The following is a 17682-nucleotide window of genomic DNA, read 5'->3' as shown; positions in this document are numbered from 1 at the left end:
TCTCCACTTCCCCTCTTCAGGAAACTGCACCACCACAACACACCCTGCAAATAAAGCTGACTTTTCTGGGCCTCTGCAGAGAGCAGAGGTCTGTGAGTCAGTGCCCATGGCCCAAGAGCTATCCTCTAAGGATTGTGGAGATATTAATGACTGTCATGAAATTAAGTGTACCCTGATATGGCATAAATAGTAGATGAAATGTTTTCCCAGTACCTGGATTAAAGCAACAAAGGTATGTTTTATCTGTAACAACTGGAAAAGGAAAATCCTGCATAATGGCAGGAAAAAGTGTGAACAGATAATACTAAAGTTTTGGAACAAGCTGGTGTCTAAGGTGACTTTGTGCTCATGTCAATACTCATAACCCCTGAAGCCAGCTGGGTTCTGTCTTGCTGTCACCTGCATTGCTGTGCACTGTAGCCACAAGGCACTGCACCAAACCAAGAGCTTCCAGAGGTGATCCTGCTGGGAGAGCAGTGCAGCAGCTCCTCCTGAAAGCCACTGCAGTGAAGCAGAGCCAATTCTCACACCTTGTACTCCCTCATCACACAGGTACCTGAGATGAGCTGATCAGAGGAGAGTGTCCATGCTCAAGAGCCAAAACAGTGACTTTTTCTAGACATGAATAAACCAATACTGACAAAAATCTGAACAGCCTACAGTCAGACTAGAAAATCATAGATTATCCTGAGCCAGAAGGGACTCACAAAGTCCAGCTCCTGGCTCTACACAGTACAACCCCAAGAATCACACCACATCTCCAACAGTGTAGTTCAAATGCTTCTTAATGTGACAACTTTCCTGGGGAGCCTTTCTACTGCCCAACCACCCTCTGGTTGAAGAACCTTTTCCAATAGCCAGTCTGCCCAAAGATGATGCTAATAAATGCCACTGGAGGACCCAGGATACATTTGGTCCAGTCCTTAGCTTGGAGAAATCACAATCTAAACAAACGAGATATGTAAGAGATGAATGGATAAGGACTATTATTAACCCTGTTTCATAAATAGAAAATAATTGAGACTCAAAGCCTGGTTTTAACTTACATGTTTAATAGAAAACAAGTAAACAAGAATCAATGTATGAACAGGCTTCAAAAGTCTCACAAGAAACCAGGGAAATACTCCCAAGTTCCTCTTAGATCCAGTTCACTGTATTAATTGTAAACACCCCCCTCACCTTCCCATATGTAGAGGAAAACCAGCAGTGAAGTCAGTAGAGAAAACAGAAGAGCACTCTCCTAAACATCCATTTTTCTTTTGTAAGCCAAACCTTAACCCACCTGAGGTTTATATGGCCATAAGAACAATTCTGCCACCTTATCCAGAAACTCTGTCCCACTGAACAACTAATCCAGCACTGTCAGATTTGAGCTCCCGAGTAGAAGAGAAGGAAGTTTTCTTCTTCCTCCTGCAGTATCTATCTCTGCCAAAACAGAAAACACAGCTTGGAGTGCCATCTAGAGGAGTGTGCTCCTCTACAGAAAACTGTTTTGTTGATTGAAGATGTAACGTCTCACAAAGATTTTCAAGCTAGCTCTAGTAAGGAATTAGGGGGTGAGAGCACGAAAAGCACCTGCATGTTCCTCAATATTTTGGCATGTATGGGACTACTCCCAAAATTTCCATGATGCCTGTACATGTAACTACCTGTCTTAGAAAATCTGCCACAGTAACAGGAAGAATTGATTTGTAATGATGGATAAAACACTCCAAGGAATCTTGGAAATGTCTGAAGAGATAGCTAAGGAGCAGCCTGGAAACCAAAAAATGGAACATTGATGGGGGTCATCTCTGAAAGTCCTTATTTGTATGGGGGTTTTTGTGTATGCACAGCCCTGGCAAAGCTCATGGAGCTCCAGCCCAGTGTCACTCACAGCTGGAGCACGAGCCCTGCTCTCCTTTCCTGTCACCTCAGGAAGTCACCCAGGGCAGAGCTGTGGTGGATGTGGATGTGGATATCAGGCACCAGATGGCTCAGGGCTGTGGTCCCTGAGTGACTGCAGGAGGAAGGGCAGCCCAGAGACTCCACACTGCTCAGGGCCAGCACCAGGGCAGCCCAGAAGGAGGAAGGAGCCTCTCCAAGCACTGCCCACAGTGCAGGTGGGATGCCCCAGCCACAACAGCACCCATGTAGCAGCTTTGCCCTGCTCCCCATCCTGTTTGCTGCACAAGACTGACACACAGACATCCAAACACCCCCAGACTCTCGGGGCTCCAGGGCAGCTGAGCTGGAAACTGGCCCCAAAGTTTAAATCCCAGGCATTTATCTCTAGCAGCTGGCCTTAACACTTAGAAACAGGTATCTCTAATTTTTTCAACCAACATTAATCCCTGTATCTCTAATTTCTAAATGCCTTTAAAAATCTGCCCTTGCTATTGTAGGTGATCATTATACATGGCTAAAAAGTTAAGGTGGCCAGGAGTTTTTTAAAAATGTTTAAATACATGTAAGCAGACACTGTTAATGGAACTTTTAGGTTGAAATATACAGTTTCTAAAGATAGAATAGCCGAGCAATAATGATCTGTGTCTCTGATGTTTGCTTTAATGTCAGACAGCTTGTCATACAACATTGTATGGATTTCATTAACTCTGCAATGAGGTAATCACACCAAAAAAATCAATCACACACTGACTAGTGGTTTTGCAGGTAGAGTCAACTGTCAGAAATTCTCCTGTCACCAATGTGGATGCCACGAGGAAGTGATTTCTCTGACAAAGACAAAAAGAAGAGATTTCCTTGATTTGCACCTGCACAAGATTCAAATATTTTTTTTTTGTTTCTATTTTAAGTGCACATTTCAATTCACTTCAGGTCTAATCCCAGTTACAGTCTTTCTGTCCCTGCACATCTTCCAGATTCACTGCATATTTGGAATTCCAGTCTCGCTCAAAAAGATCTTTCAGCTGTTCCTGGACACGTTGTTGCCTTCTTTGCAGGTCGGTCGAATTCTGTTTGATAATTAGTCCCACACCAGCTGTATCAGTGAAGTAGTTTTCTGACCAATTGGAAGTCCCTATGCAATGGAAAAGCAGCTGATTAGAAAACATTCATTTCTCAGTGTTCTGTTTGATCTCTGGGCTTTGTTGATTTGCTCTATGACTGCAAATCTCATTAGGACCAACGAGGCAGCAAAAATCAGGTCACCTCCTTCTTATGCCAGACCTCAGGTTTTGAAAACTTGCTATTAACTGCAACCCTGAAGGTTCATAACCTTCTGATTCATTACAGCCTGTGACAGAGTGCACAAATCTACTCATAAACATGGCAATAAAGTGCAATATATGAGTATTAAGAGAAGTAAAAGCCATGTTTGACATGGGTTTCAGTGTTTAAAGAAAGAAGTCTTTAATTTACTCAATTCTCTTCACTTGTTAAAGGAAAACAAAAGGAGAAACTGGACTCCTGATCAATAAACCCTCAGGAGCTGTTCTGAGCTTGACACGCAAAGCCTGCTTCTAAACCAGGCAAAGCTGGAAATCCAGCTGCAGACATTGTCTAGAGCTCTCTCCAAAGCTACCTCAATTCAGACAATCAAGCACTGTGAACAATGCACATTTTATCACTCATGCACTTCCCCTCGTGATCGCCTTAGCCAGAAAAATCTGCCAATTCCAGAAGGTGCTTAGGCATGAAAACAAATCATCTGCATATCTGCCTTCAAGTATAAAACAAGTTATTAAAGTATTGAAGGCAACTGGGGCTGTAAACCCTCAGCCAGTTGGAAGATGAGGCTATTTGCTGGAGTGTATTGCTGGGAGGATGAGCTGGCTGAAGTGACAGAGCACTTTCACATCTCCTTTTCTGAGGGTTCCTAATAAAAGGATGAAATGTAAACACCATCCCTGCTTTCAGGAACGGCACACAATTGACATTACTGTTTTCTCATTTCCTTTCCTAGAATTCTGTTCAACAAACAGTGCATGGAATTAATTCCTCCCAGCAGTTCCTCTTTATTAAAGCACTGTAATGTTATGTACTGGAGCACCAGCTATCCCTGTGTCATTCTGAGCACACAGGCTGTGAAATCCCCGCTGTGTTTGTCACAGGCTGTGCACTCAGCCTTGTCACACTCTGCTCCTAATGGCTCACAATCACATGAAATAATCTCTTACTGAACTTGACCTACATTATTTTCTCCCCTTTACATCTATACTACTTTACCTAGAACAGATTTTGGTTTGTATGGCAAAATGAGGTATTTTTTGGTATTGCAGCTGATCCTATCTCAGCCTCAGTCTAGTAGATCTGGGGATACTGTAAATATTTGGAATCATGGAATACATACCAATGTAGGCTACTTTATCAGTGACCATGTATTTGTTGTGATTCACTCTCCCATGAGGAATGTTTGTGTGATTGAGAACAGGAACAATGAAGAGTTTCTGGAGGGAGAGGAATTAAAAATATTAACACAAATACTAGAGTGAGGAACAGACGTCATGATTGGACAGTGCATGTTTTCTGTAGTTTCAAAGAATAGAAGAGTGTGGGAAGAACAAAAGAGAGCATACTGCACTCTGTTATTGAATAGACCATAGAAGAGATTTTACTCCTATCCAAGAAAACTAGCAAATAATACTTCCACTATACATAAAACTGGATAAGCAATTAAGATCAGATACAGAAAATGTTTGCCTCACAATGTTCCATTAGTAGCACAGCTATTATCATTACAGGGCAGACAATTAAATGCAGTTTTAGGCAGCTGTTTAATAGATTGCATTTACCACTGATTGCTGCTCTTATTTTGTGTGAGAATGAGCTGATCACAGACACAAGGGGTACTGTAGGCAACTATAATGCCTAACTTTTTGTGTTAACTCTTACCAAAATCTATGTTTCCCTTTTTATTTTTTTTTTTCTGAAATCCACTCCTCCTTCTGTGGTATTTCTCTGTTGTGATAACTGCATCATGTTGGGAGCATCCACACCATCCCCACTCCACCTGATGCATTCCAGCCTAATGCCTATGGCCTGTGTGCAATATTTAGTGTTCAAGAACAGATCTATCTGTAGAGGCAGAGAGCAGAGCTCTCAATTAAAAAAAAAACTGATATCAATTAAACCAATTTAACATATTCCATGCAGGAAAAGGTCTCTGAGAGGAGCACTAAGTTATCATATAAACTGTTACTTGTCACAGTGCTCAGCAAAAGCAGCTGCCTGGATAACGTCTCAAGTGCCACAGCCAGGCACATACCTGATATCACTAATATCTTGAAATAGCTACTTCCTCAAAGATTATATATTGGGCCTTATTTTCACAAAAACGGGAAGCAGTCACCGCAAAACCAGACAACCAGCTTCTCTAAAACCTAACATTTGTACACACAAACAGCAGCTTATTCTCAGAAATCAGAGAACTGGGGGGCCGTATCCCCAAAGTGTCTTTCCAAAATCAGGTTTTTTATTCATACCACGTCGACACTGATGTGGGCGTGTGGGTTGTTGAGGGCACGCAGGGACCTCAGGTAGTGGAGCATGGCGGGGTCCGTGTAGGCCCAGCAGCTGACCAGGAGCCGGACCTGCACCCGGTGGTTGAAAGCTGCACGTCTGAGGGCATTGTCAATGGCTGGCCAGTATCTGCAGAAAAGCAGGTGTGTGCAAAAAGGGATGGTTTTTTAAAGCCGTTCACTAGAAAGCTGTGAAGTTAAACTGAGACTAGGAGTGATGATGCACAGATGGGGTTTCTGATGTCTAGTAAGTGAAGCACTTGTAGCTTCCCTGGAGGTACAAACAAGGTTTCTGCCTTCTACCAAGCCTGTTCTTCTCACAGAACGTGTTTTGAGACCTCCAGATCCTGCCAAATTGGGGTGAAATTAATCCAAAAGTCTAAAGCTTAGTAAAGTGCCCATACACAGATACACACACAGCGTGGTGCCTGCTTAGGAGACTGAAGATAACAATAGCAACTCCAGGGTAAGGCCAGTTCATACAGCACAGGGTAAAAGGGCAGTGCAGAGCCCATAGGAAAGTCTAAGAACCATTTTGCAGAATATGGCTTTTTCAGGGCCCTGGAGACTGTTTCCAGTGTCTGCAGTGGTCCTGTGCCATCGGCCAGCATGGGCAGACTCCACCCCTCCCCACCCCTCCCTGTTCTCATTGTGTGTGCCCAAGGTAAGGGACACAGCTGTGCTCTCCATGTTCCCTGAACATGAGAAAATCTGTTTTCCTGACCCTTGTGTTGGCTGTAGCAATGGGGGACATTTTTAACTCCTTCACCCAGCTACACAACACTAAGAGCTGAACAATGTGCATCCCAGGGCTGGTAACTCCAAACACCCACGTGGCATTTTCATTGCGTGGATCCTAACAAATGCTGCATGGAGGGAGACAAGCATGTTTAGTACAGATTGGAAGGCTGATACAGAGAGAGGTCCAGCATTTGCTCACAGTCCCATGAGCAATGATGAATTAATTTGCCTAACTTAATCCTTTTGGTCTTATGTACAAAGGCCTGAATTCTCTGATCCTCCCCCGTGCATCGTCCTATTGCGATCAATGGCCTGGCCACGTGCTCTGAGGCTCAGGCTTGACTTACAGATCCTGAAAAGCTTGGAAAATCATGCTATTTGAAATGCAATTTTTGAATGGTTTCAATTTTTAAAATATATCAGTTTCTAGTTGATGAACACTCAGGCATTAGACAGCAGCTTTGTTTCCTCTGCCTCAGCTGCTGGAGGAACCTAACCTGAACTAATCAGCTTCAATTCATGGCACTACAGCTGGTTGCTGTGGAGATAGCCCGAGGCCCTGTGCCACTTTCCCTGGGCCTTTCAAACCCTTGTTTGCATCTGATCAGCCCTAGATGTCACAAACTGTGGATTAAGCTTTCAGATGAAGAATAAGGAGTATTAATGCACTCAATGCTAAGGGGGGAAAGAGACTTTCTGGGAACTTATTCCCAGAAAGATGAGTGGGTTCTCAGAAGATGAGAAACCCAGAGACTCAATTGTATTACATAGAAACTGAAAATCCTCTGAGGTGTTTGATTTATTAAAGATATCCTCCAAGTAGAGGCTAGTCTCAATTTTGCTTCTTGGACAGTAGAATTATCTGCATCTCTCTATTATCCTAAAATCTTCCCCATAACACACCTATGCCTCAGCTGAACAACAGAGGCTTTACACAGTTGTGGCAGAGGGACATGATGCATGGTATCATTCTGGCTGAATGGCAGCCTAGAGCTTAACCTATTCAACAAGACATGTATGTAATTCTTTCACTTGAACTTCTTTCTCAGATCATTTAGCTGGTGGGAAAACTCAGAAATGTTGTAAGCAGGTAATTCAGAGCACTTGGTTGCACAGAAACATCCCAATTCAAGCATATCTAAGAGGATTTGGGAGTTTTAGTGCTGCCCCATGACTGTGTAACTTTCTGTGCTTCTCAGGTTTGGGTTCATGTGCAGAGCCTGACAGTTCTGCTGAGCCTCGGGCAGTCTCTGGAGCAGGGCAGTGGTTCAGGCTCAAGGCCAGGCTGGATGGGGCTTTGAGCAGCCTGGTCTAGTGGAAGGTGTCCCTGCCCATGGCACAGGAGGGGAGGAATGAGATGGTCTGTAGCCTAAACCATTCTGTGATGACTCCAGATCACCACCATCACTTTATCTCTGAAGCTGCTGCTGGAACGTAGGTGGAATTATTAAAAACAAAACAAAAACCCCAAACAACAACAACAACAAACCCCTCAACAACAGTAACAAAAAAATGCTAACCCCCAAACAAACAAAAAACCCAGAAGTTTCTTTTAGAGGCTGTTTCAGCTCTCACTGCAAAGGTCAGGAGAGTCAAGAACCACCCTCTAAACCATTGGTCAAGTGCATCAAGCAAGAAATAGAGCAGGAAGTCAAGACTCTTCAGAAGTAAAGAACAGCAAGAAAGAAAAATGGGAGCAAGAAAGGAGAGCACAGCAATGTTTTCTCTGAAAAATCTGATGCCAGATGTATTTCTGGTGTTCCCTTTCCTCTCTCAATTCATAAAGCTACTGTGTTGAATTTTGGAGGATGCTGGACCTGACTGTCCCTAGCATGGCATTCCACAGCTGTTCTGCTGTGTGTAGAGCACAGCAGGCTGCTCCAGAGCACCAGCAAAGCACACAGGTACTGGTAATCATCCTTCCTGCGGCATCAGGACTGGAATCACAGAATCCTGGAATTGTCAGGTTCTGGAAAAGACCTTTAAGGTCATCAAGTCCAACTCTCAGCCCAGCAGCAGCACCATGTTCACCACTAAACCATGTACTCAAGTGCCATAGCCACAGAATTTTTAAACTCTTCCAGGGATGGTGGCTCCACCACTTCCCTGGGTAGTCTCTTCCAATACCTGACAACTCTTTCCATGAATTCCTTTTTCCTAATATCCAATCTAAACCTCCCCTGGCACAACTTGAGGCTGTTTCCTCTCATCCTGTCCCTTGGTACGTGGGAGGCACAGTCTATGGGATGGTTGTGAATGCAGAGCAAAGCCTCTCTCCATTTTGAATATTTTCATTGCAGAAGGAGAAGAATCATATTTTTTTTTCTTTAAATAGTACCAGTAGCTGATTTGCTCAGGATGGAAATTGTGAAGATAATTGTGAAGATGGAAATTGTACCTTTTTGGTTGAACAAAACGGCTGGTAGGGAAATATTCCATAACAGAAACATAGACAAACTTCTGTGCCTGACTGATTATACTGAGTATAGCATAGAGGTCATGGGTGCGACCTTCTGGACAAAATGCTGGAGGAGAAGCCTGTAAAAAAAAAAAAAAAAAGAAGAAGAAAACATGTAGATCAGTGACTTTTTTTTTCTTTTAATCTCAGACTCCTTTGTGTTTAGATCTGTCTACTTTTCACTAAAATACCACGAAGCACTTGAAATGGATCACCATCTTTCCTCATGTCTTCCATATGCTGCTGGGTCAGATACTTATTGATATATTGGGCCTACAGGTGATTAAAAGAGACTTGCACACTGTTCCTGCCATACAGTTTGCCAGATTATGCTGGGTTTATCCCTATCCTTTGAACATCCCAGAGAAACCTAAGGAACAAATTATTATCCACCTGGAACACAAGCAACTGAGCAGGACTGCTGAAGAAACTTTCCTGCTCAATCCTTAAGCACTTTACACTCTGTCGTGTTATTTTCAAACATACTTACAGAAAAATAGGTTTTTGTCAAGATTCCATTAAATTCTACTTCCAGAGGATGATGATTGTTAATGTGGGTTGAGTAATTGAGAGGCCAAGGGGCTGGGATAGTAGCATTAGGATATCCAACATCCCAATAGGTACTAAACGTTTTCCAGAGGTCTTGGGCCAAGCAGCTGCAGTTATACATCACAGCACCAAACTCTTTCACCTGCAAAGAGAGCAAGCTCTGTCACAGCCCCAGAAGGAGCCACCTCCAGGGGTTTCTGTAGGGGGATAGAATATAAGAAAATAAAGGTAGTATAGAAAGTAATCTTACCCCTAAAGAGTTGCAGCTGGGCTGATTATTAAAGATTAGGAGCAGGCCTGACTTTAACAGGCCACAGCTGTAGCCAATAAGGAGAAGAGTGCTATAAAAGAGTGGGTTGGGTGGTTAAGAGGGGAACTGGTATCAGTTGGCTGCTGTGAGAAGGAAGAGTCAGTGCTTGGAGGAGCTGCCCACAAGAAACATCAAGGAGGTACGAAACCCTTGCATTAAGGAGCCAACAATATGGAACCTTTGTAATGTAATGACAGCAGGTTTCTTTGCTGTTTCTTCTGCTCTGACAATATTTTATATCAATATGATTTTTCTCTGTTATCTGGTAGGATATGAATTTTCCCCCACATTTCTGAATATGCAGTAGCAGATGTTACCTGAGATAAAGATCTCCAGTCCATGTTTGCACTACCGATGTATACGTGTTTCATGTCTACTATCCAGAATTTGCTATGCAACACTCCTCTTGTCAAATGTCCAAAATCAATCTTCTTCACATGAGCCCCTGAAGAAAGATGGAGGGGGGAAAAAAAGAGTTTAGATACAGCATGAAGATGGTTCCTCAACAGCCAGAACACATCTGCGTGTCTGACTCTTGCAGGCAGTAACAAGAGTTACTGCCTACCAAAATTCACAAGCACTCATTCCCGGGATCACAGTAACTTGAAAAAACAATATGCAAAATGTGAACTTTCAGAAGATCCTGAAGAGCACAGAAAGAAAGCATGAACTAGTGAGCAGATGGCACTTGTCCTGTGAATTTATTTAAGCACTACATCAGAACAGGCCTTGGAAACCAGGTTTCCCACAGATGCCTTTTTGCAATACAGAAGCTGTGAGTGGATCACTGAAGGGAATTACCTTTTTCTTCTAAAAGCTCAAGGTCCGTTGATTTTGTAGCCAGAGTTGGTGAACTTGCTGCAATATACAAAGAGACATTCTCTGCGAGTAACCTCTCAAACCTCTGCAGAATATCTTCACCCTGTGTGATGAATTATTTGTTTATATGAGTTATTTTTTTATATTTTGTTGCAGAAGGTGTAGCAAGATATAGGCAAGGGCAGTGTTACTAATGGATACTTCCTTTGAAGAACCCCAGCACAAGGAAGGTCCGAAATTTCACTTATTTCAGCCTAACTTGACTAAAGGAGGAAAGCTGGAGTGTTGCTTCAGAACAGCATGGAAAACCTCCCTGGATTTACAGGAGGAGTTAAGCAATGTCTCTGGGAGACACACCACACAGCCAGCCTGTCCTCTACCACATGGACATGAGGAAAAACAATCACAGACCATGCTTGCTGCTGGTTTTACCTTACCTGCTTGGAAGAGGAGTCATTGACACCAATATCCTTCCCAGTGAGAGACCAGTAGTAAGAGGCCACGTGCACTTTTTCCTGGGCTAGATCAAGCAGTTTTGTCCAGGCTTGGTACAAGGGTTTGGCTGCAGTGCTGTTTATCTCGAAGGGTAAGTCATAAGGAACATTTTCCACAAGTTCAAAGCTGCAATGGCAATTTTGTGTTGTGAAGCAAGTGACTGTGACCCCCAACAGGACACCAAGCCAGACTGCACAGTTGGCCATGCTGGGTGTCAACCTCCACAGCAAACAAGAAGAGCTGGACAAACAGGCTGGCAGTGCTCTCTACCCCTAGCTTTTGTAGCCAGGCTTATATTGTTGTACAGTGACCTCCCAAATTCAGCAGAGTGGTTTCTCGGTAGCTATTCTGAGCTTTTTATTTTACCCTGCTAAGATGGGGAGAAAAGCGAACCCCCATAGCTGGATGTTGCTAGGGTACCCTCTTCACCCTCTCCCAGCACAGACATTCCCTGCCCCTGCAGCCTCTGGGAAAGGCTGCTCTGCCAGCTGGTGACACAAAAGGAGGGTGGCTGCAGGGGCAGAGGAGGAACTGAGCTGGGATGAGCATACAAGCAAGGACTGGGAGCAGAGCTGTGACACTGCCCCTCACAGCAGGCAGCTGCCAATTACCCAGCGCCTAAACAGCACCCCCAAATTAGCACTCCTCCCTAATTTGTGGTGCTTCATCACTTATGGTACAGTGGGAAGAGAATAAAGCCCATGCTGATATTATCAGTCCTGTAGCTATTTCTCCCTCTGGTGATGAGTTCTCCATGTGCCATCTAACCTGACTCACCTGCAGGAGTCATTGCATCTGTTGGTGCCCTCCTCAGTTGCTGTGGCTCTTGGGAGATCTCCATAGAGTCCTTCTTCCTCTGGGAGATCTCTGTACAGTCCTTCCTCCTCCACATTTCTGTAAATGCTGACAGCTGCTGCTTCTTCTCCATTACCATCAACTGTGCTGTCCATACTCAGGAAGTAAAAAGCCACCAGGACAAGACCAAGGGTCAGAATCGCCCCTAAGATTTGAAACTAGAACAGAACCCACAGAGGAGAAGATTTAAGTCATCACCAAGGCATTGATGCACCAGCTAATGGATGACTACCTGTGCAGGTGAATAAATCACAATCTTTGAATGGGAGATCTGCTTGCAGCTCCTGCCAGACAATGTTCTTAGGGGCAGCACTGAAAGTGAGGAACAACTGTTCAAGGTCTGCTTGGACAGGGCCCTGAGCAGCCTGATCCAGTTGAAGATGGCCCTTCTCTCTGCAGGGTGGTTGGATTAGATGACCTTTAAAAGGTCCATTTAAACTCAAGTGAGGTGCAGTGAGAAGGACTAGAAGTTGCTAAAATTTTACACATTGAAACCCCAAAATTGAGGAATAAAGGTAAACAAAGAGACATGAGAATAAATTGAAGAAAAGAACTGCTTAAAAAAAAAAAAAAAAAAGAGAAAATTCTGAAACTAAGTGAAAACAGTAAAAGTTAATGGGATGACACAATGTGCAGGGGAAATGGACCAAAGCTTGACCAATTGATCCTCATTGAAATGGCAAGATTTCATTCCCTTCCTGAAAGGAGGAATTTCCTGAAATTTCATGAAATCTTGAAATCAGAGAATCAAGTGGAACAAACACTCTGGAAAGGAGATATGATCAAATAAAGTGCAACTGGGGTAAAAAAAGAAAATTTGGAAATTGATTGGTGTTGGTTTATGTGAAGACTGTGATTTTAGTTCCATTTTTTGGTTCAATTTTTTTTTTTTTGTGCCAACATATCAATCCCTTGGAGCTTTTTTCCCAAATTTTGTGATTAATTTGACATTGATTAGCTTTATTCTAGCACAGGACCAACGGGCATTCAACAAAATTTCTACCAAAATCAAAATAGGGAAATTTCTAACACAAGATTAGCTGTGGGATTAAGCCAAGCATTACCATAGAAAGGAAGTTTGTGTCGTCAGGGGAGAAAAAACAGTTCAGAAAGTGTCAGAGGCAGAAAGACATTTTGTGGTTTCTGAACACGTTCGGTTTTGTCTTAAACGTCCCTTAACTGAAGCAACACAAATCTCATTTATCCATGTGCACAGTATTCCCATGTCATTTTAGTGTGGTGAGTTAGTTTCATTTCACTTTTGCTGCACTTTCAATTTTTTTCCTGAATGTAGATTGGAAAAAAAAAGTAGCCTGGCTACCTGGTAGCTTCAGATCTGCAGTCCAGCCACTCACATGCTGAAAATTTTAGCACCAGGCTCTAAATGCTGCCTTGAACTGAGCAGGCAAAGACAACCAGCCACACATGCAGATCTATTTCCCCCCAGTAATTATCATGGCTGGCTCCCCATGGCAATTTATGGGAGCTGGAACCATCCACCAGCCTGTGATAGGCACCATGGACTTCAGAGCTGAGCTTCTGAGCTCCCAGGCAGGAGAATCAAGTCTGGGGGTGGTCGTGAGGCTGCAGCCATAAATCTGAGCTCCCAAAAGGGCACATGGGAAAACCACACAGAAACCACTTGCCTCTGAAAGTTTCTGTTTCTATGTGGTTTCAGTTTTAGTTTCTATGTGGATAAAGCTTCCTGCTTTTTATCTTCTCTGCTTTTCTCAAAATCTACAGTGCTGACATAGATTTCAGGCAGCAATTTTAATAAAATAATCATCTTAAAGGTATCTACTTAAATTTTTGCCCTCTGGGTTGTTCTCCACCTTACCACAAAAAAAATCTCACCCATTTTTAACAGTTCCACATTTCATCACATGAACATGTTAGCAAGACTTAGGTTTTAGAAGTTATTTCTAAGGTAAGAAATCTATTTTGAAGTCACATCATGGCTGTCACCATGCTACACACTGTGATGTCCAGGTACTCTGGGCATCTGAATAAATGAACAAATGAATACATTATTAAATGCTGTGCCAGGAGTGGAAGTGAGGCTGTTTGTATGAGTGTGGTTTCCTTGTCCTGAGCCAGACAGAGCTGCAGGATTTATCTCCACATTACTCCCTCCGGGCAAGGTTTGATCAGTCTACCGGATAAATCAATGAGGGTTTTGTCACTCACTTGTTTACAAATAGGATTGAAACCTACACAGTTTTCTAAAATGGCCAATAAAATAATTCTCAACCTGTTATTTCTTTTCAGAAATGTCAGCACAATCCCAGCTTTTGTAAGCAAATGTGGTGCGTCCCAATAATTACCGTTTTGACGTCTTTTTGATTGTTCACGCCTAATTTCATGTTGGAGGACTCATCAAACATCAGGGATGTTTTTAATGCTTTTTTCACAATCTGAAAAACAGAAATGTATGCAAGGGGAAAAATAAAGCTTTGTAACAACATTTGTGTACAGCCAATTACAGACAAATAGTGCAGATTACTGCCACTGCTTTACACAGTGCTCTGAGATTTGAGTATGGATCTGTGCAACATCCTCCTGTATTATGGGTCTTGAGTGACATTAACAGATTCCAAAGTGACAGAGAGAGACGTGTCCCCACTGTTTTCCCCCCGTGCTCTCTACACACAAAAATCCCTGCAGTAATTAATGTGTAAACAACTGCATCACTGCCTCTTCCAGCCATCCTTCAACACCCGCTTTTGTCCTGTTGCAAGAGAACATATTTGCCAACAAGCAGTAATTAAATGCAGAAGCAGTGGGTGATAGTGTGCAGAGCATCAGTCTCATCCTGCATGTGACTCTCTCAGGCTTCTGCTCTCTTCCTGTGCCTGTTGTCTTCAATGCCAGCGTCTCTTCCAGAAGTGACTCTGTTAAGGGGACAGGGACCAGGCTGAAATACAAACTCCCTTTCTCCCCTGTTGCAGTCATGACTCTAGAAAATAAGTTATCTTCTTTTCTTTCTCAGGCAGTATTTCTCCAATCTTTTGTTATCACCAGCAGAGGCAAACATAAGAGCAAATACCAAAATATTCCAATATGACAGCAGATGGTCAGACAGGGGGAGTTGGCACTTGCCTATTTTACCTCCTCAAAAACTTGACACATGCCCAGTGGGTCATGAATCATCCCTGCATTGGCAGAGGTGAATTTACACAACAGGAGCCTGATGACACTTTTCATTCCCAGAAGCAAGAAGCAGATCCTGGGCTGGAGCAGATCTCAGAAGGTGCTACCAGATGATACCTCCACGTGTCCAGTCCCTGAATGCCTGCTTCTGACCCCTGAGCCACTGGGCTTTTGTGGCCTGGAGGAGGAACCTGCTGCAGTGGTACTGGATGTGGAGTTGCTCTGTGGGTGGCCAAGCAAGGTTTGTGTAGGAAGGATCCTGCCAGGCTTGTTCCATCCATCTTGCCATGTGTTCACAGCTGTTGTCACCTGAACTGGGCGGGCTCACAGTGTCTGCCCTCCCCCAGCAGCAAAGCAGCATGGCCATACACATTCCCTGCTGCTTCCAGCTCCTGCCCACTCCACCCTTCTGTGTGGATGCAGTGGCTGCATGGAACAGGCAGGGGTTGGACACAGCCCCAAAGGCTTCCTCGACTCACAGGTACTGGTGGGGCTGAACCAAAGAGGTGGAGGATGGACAGGAAGACAAGGGAGGAGAGTCTGAAACAGACTTGGGGAATGCAGAGAGGAATGTGGAAAGGGGGGACCTGTGGTAAAACAGCAGATATGAGAGAATGACAAAGATGGAAAAGGTGGGGAGGGATGAAAAGGTACAAACACTCCTGCTTAAAAGCATACTGGAGCTGCATAGAAGAAAGCCCAGCTTCCATTTCAGGACCTGTTTGTTGTTATCAGCTGCAATCACTGTAGCAGAGCCCACTTCCCAAAGCAGTTTTACTCACACTTTTCACTGTTACTTCCTTTTGCTGCCCCAGGCTCAGCTGCAAGCTTTTCCACTAAAAATAGTTACAAATGCTGGCAAGTAAATATCCATTCTCCGAGCCCTGGAGAAATGGAGTGGCTGCCAGCAGTGAAGGACAGTTGGCCATTCCCATAGCTTTGAAGTCCCAGTTCATGTTTTTAGCACAGAATAAGGACCCACTGTCTTTCCCCCAAGAGCTGACAGCCCAAGCAGATGGGGGGATATAACCCACCACACAGGGAAAGGTGTGACAGCAATACACATGAGAGGAAGGGGTCACATTGCAACCCAGAAATCTTAGTGGGTAGAAAGGGAAGAGAAGCAAGAGTGAAGATGTGAGAGAGTTGGGTAGAAAGTGAGACAAAGGTATTTTACAGGAGGAGATGAAAGGCATCTGACAAACAGCAGCAGCCCTTCAGGCTGGGCCAGGAGAGCCCACTGGGGCTGCAGGTCACACTGCACAGCTTGTGCCTTTGGCACAGCTGTCCCAGCCAGCTGGGCTGGCCAGGAACAAACAGCCACCACGAGTGCTTCTCAACACAGGACTGGAGCTGAGAGGTGTAGAGGTGTCCCTCTGGCTCCCTTGTCCCTCTGGCTCCTAAAGTCCCATCTGGTGACCCAGGCAATATCTTGGTAAGAAACTGTGGGTGTCAGTGCTATTAGAGCCACGTGATGGCCTCAGATGGATGGAGCTTACCAGAAACAACTTGTTTCACTTCTCTTTTTCAGCAACAGTTACAAAATGTCTTCCAAAAGCAGTGTTTTTTCTTAAAATACGAAGGTGAACAGATTTTGTATGTGCTGTTATAGAATTATCTATCCTTCTGTTCAAGCAAAGCCCTTTCTGATGTTTTTGACTGGTGATGGGTTGAAGTCCCACCTGCTGTACAGAAGTTGTGAGAACTGCTCTAAAACAGTTTAATTTTCAAGAAGGGAAACATCACCGAAACAACCAGAATTCCTAAGAATAATATTGTAGCTAGTCAGCAATTAACTACAGCTCCCTCAAAGCTTTCAGGGCTCTACCAGCTGCCAGTTTCAATGACTGAATGAAGCTCATCCAAGAGCAGTGAATATAAGCACTACTTAGCATTGCTGCACAGGCTGGGGCACCAGCTAATGCCAGTCTGCTGAGTACCCACAGGACACTGCTGTTTGTAACATTAAGTTTGCTTTCTCCTCGTCTCCAAAATGCTTCTTGGAACTTCTTTTCTCCACCAGCAACAAATTGTGTCAGACTTTGCATTTCAAACACAAGCATGTGATTTTTCACTGTACCGAATCCTCCCCGGGAGCAGTTTGAAGTTCCTCACATGAACAAGGTGCACTCATCTCTCCATTTCCACCCCCCAACTCCCTCAAGATGAAGACAAAGGTACTCACCATCCTGGAAGGTCTCCTCCTGTGTGGATGTCCCCCTGTACTCTGATGTTATCCCAGCTTTGTGTACAAAAGGCAACAGTCATGCTCTGTCAGCACATTTGTTTAGGTTTCTTCTGGTTTTTTCCCCTCCTGCTGTAGATCACTTCCTCTTAGACACTGAGTTTCACAATGTGTACTGACAGGGTACTAAGTTATCCTCCAGTTGTTGTGACCCAGTTCTTAAACTCTGGGTCCTGATCTTCACATGTTTGCCATAACTTGCTCTGTTGGATGTCAAAGCTCCCACTCAGTGGTGGAAAGTCAGAGTCCACATCAGCATGAGAAGACACTGGTTGGAAGGACTGCTTAGCTTTGGTGCTCTTTGCTGCCCAAACATGGCTCTATTTTCACTGCACTATCTTGACCAGAAGCTTCATTTTAAGCAGACAAACAAACCCTCCAAAACAAACTCTCTACAAAGTTTTTTTTGAAAGCACAGTTGTGTTTGGACAAACACAAGGGAGCAAGGCAGCTCCTCTGAAACAATGCAGCCCTCGTCTTGAACATGTGGCATTTGGAATTTGCAGTGATGCTGTTCAGGGGTTATATCTGACATTGAGTTTGGGGCAGCTTCTAAGAAATTATGCCTTCTGTAAAAATCCAAAGTCTGCACCTCAGCCAA

At 43.9% G+C, this 17682-nt stretch overlaps 1 protein-coding gene across 1 annotated transcript; it reads right to left on the bottom strand.

The window, feature by feature from the left end:
- Nucleotides 1-2527: 2527 nt before the first annotated feature.
- On the bottom strand, nt 2528-17144 carry PLD4 (phospholipase D family member 4). Its single transcript, XM_054634618.2, has 11 exons — nt 17022-17144; nt 14011-14100; nt 11609-11844; nt 10774-10957; nt 10319-10439; nt 9835-9962; nt 9149-9349; nt 8599-8738; nt 5424-5589; nt 4292-4388; nt 2528-3019 (listed from the first exon to the last, which is right to left on the bottom strand). Exons 1-11 carry the CDS (start codon nt 17022-17024, stop codon nt 2820-2822), a joined length of 1566 nt encoding a protein of 521 aa, XP_054490593.2. The 5' UTR covers nt 17025-17144; the 3' UTR covers nt 2528-2819.
- Between the last annotated feature and the right edge of the window lie 538 nt (nt 17145-17682).

The sequence above is a fragment of the Agelaius phoeniceus genome, chromosome 6 (assembly GCF_051311805.1).
Source record: "Agelaius phoeniceus isolate bAgePho1 chromosome 6, bAgePho1.hap1, whole genome shotgun sequence".
Lineage (NCBI taxonomy): Eukaryota > Metazoa > Chordata > Aves > Passeriformes > Icteridae > Agelaius > Agelaius phoeniceus.
Note: the sequence above shows the minus strand (reverse complement) of the source record. Positions and strands in the feature narration are given on the sequence as shown.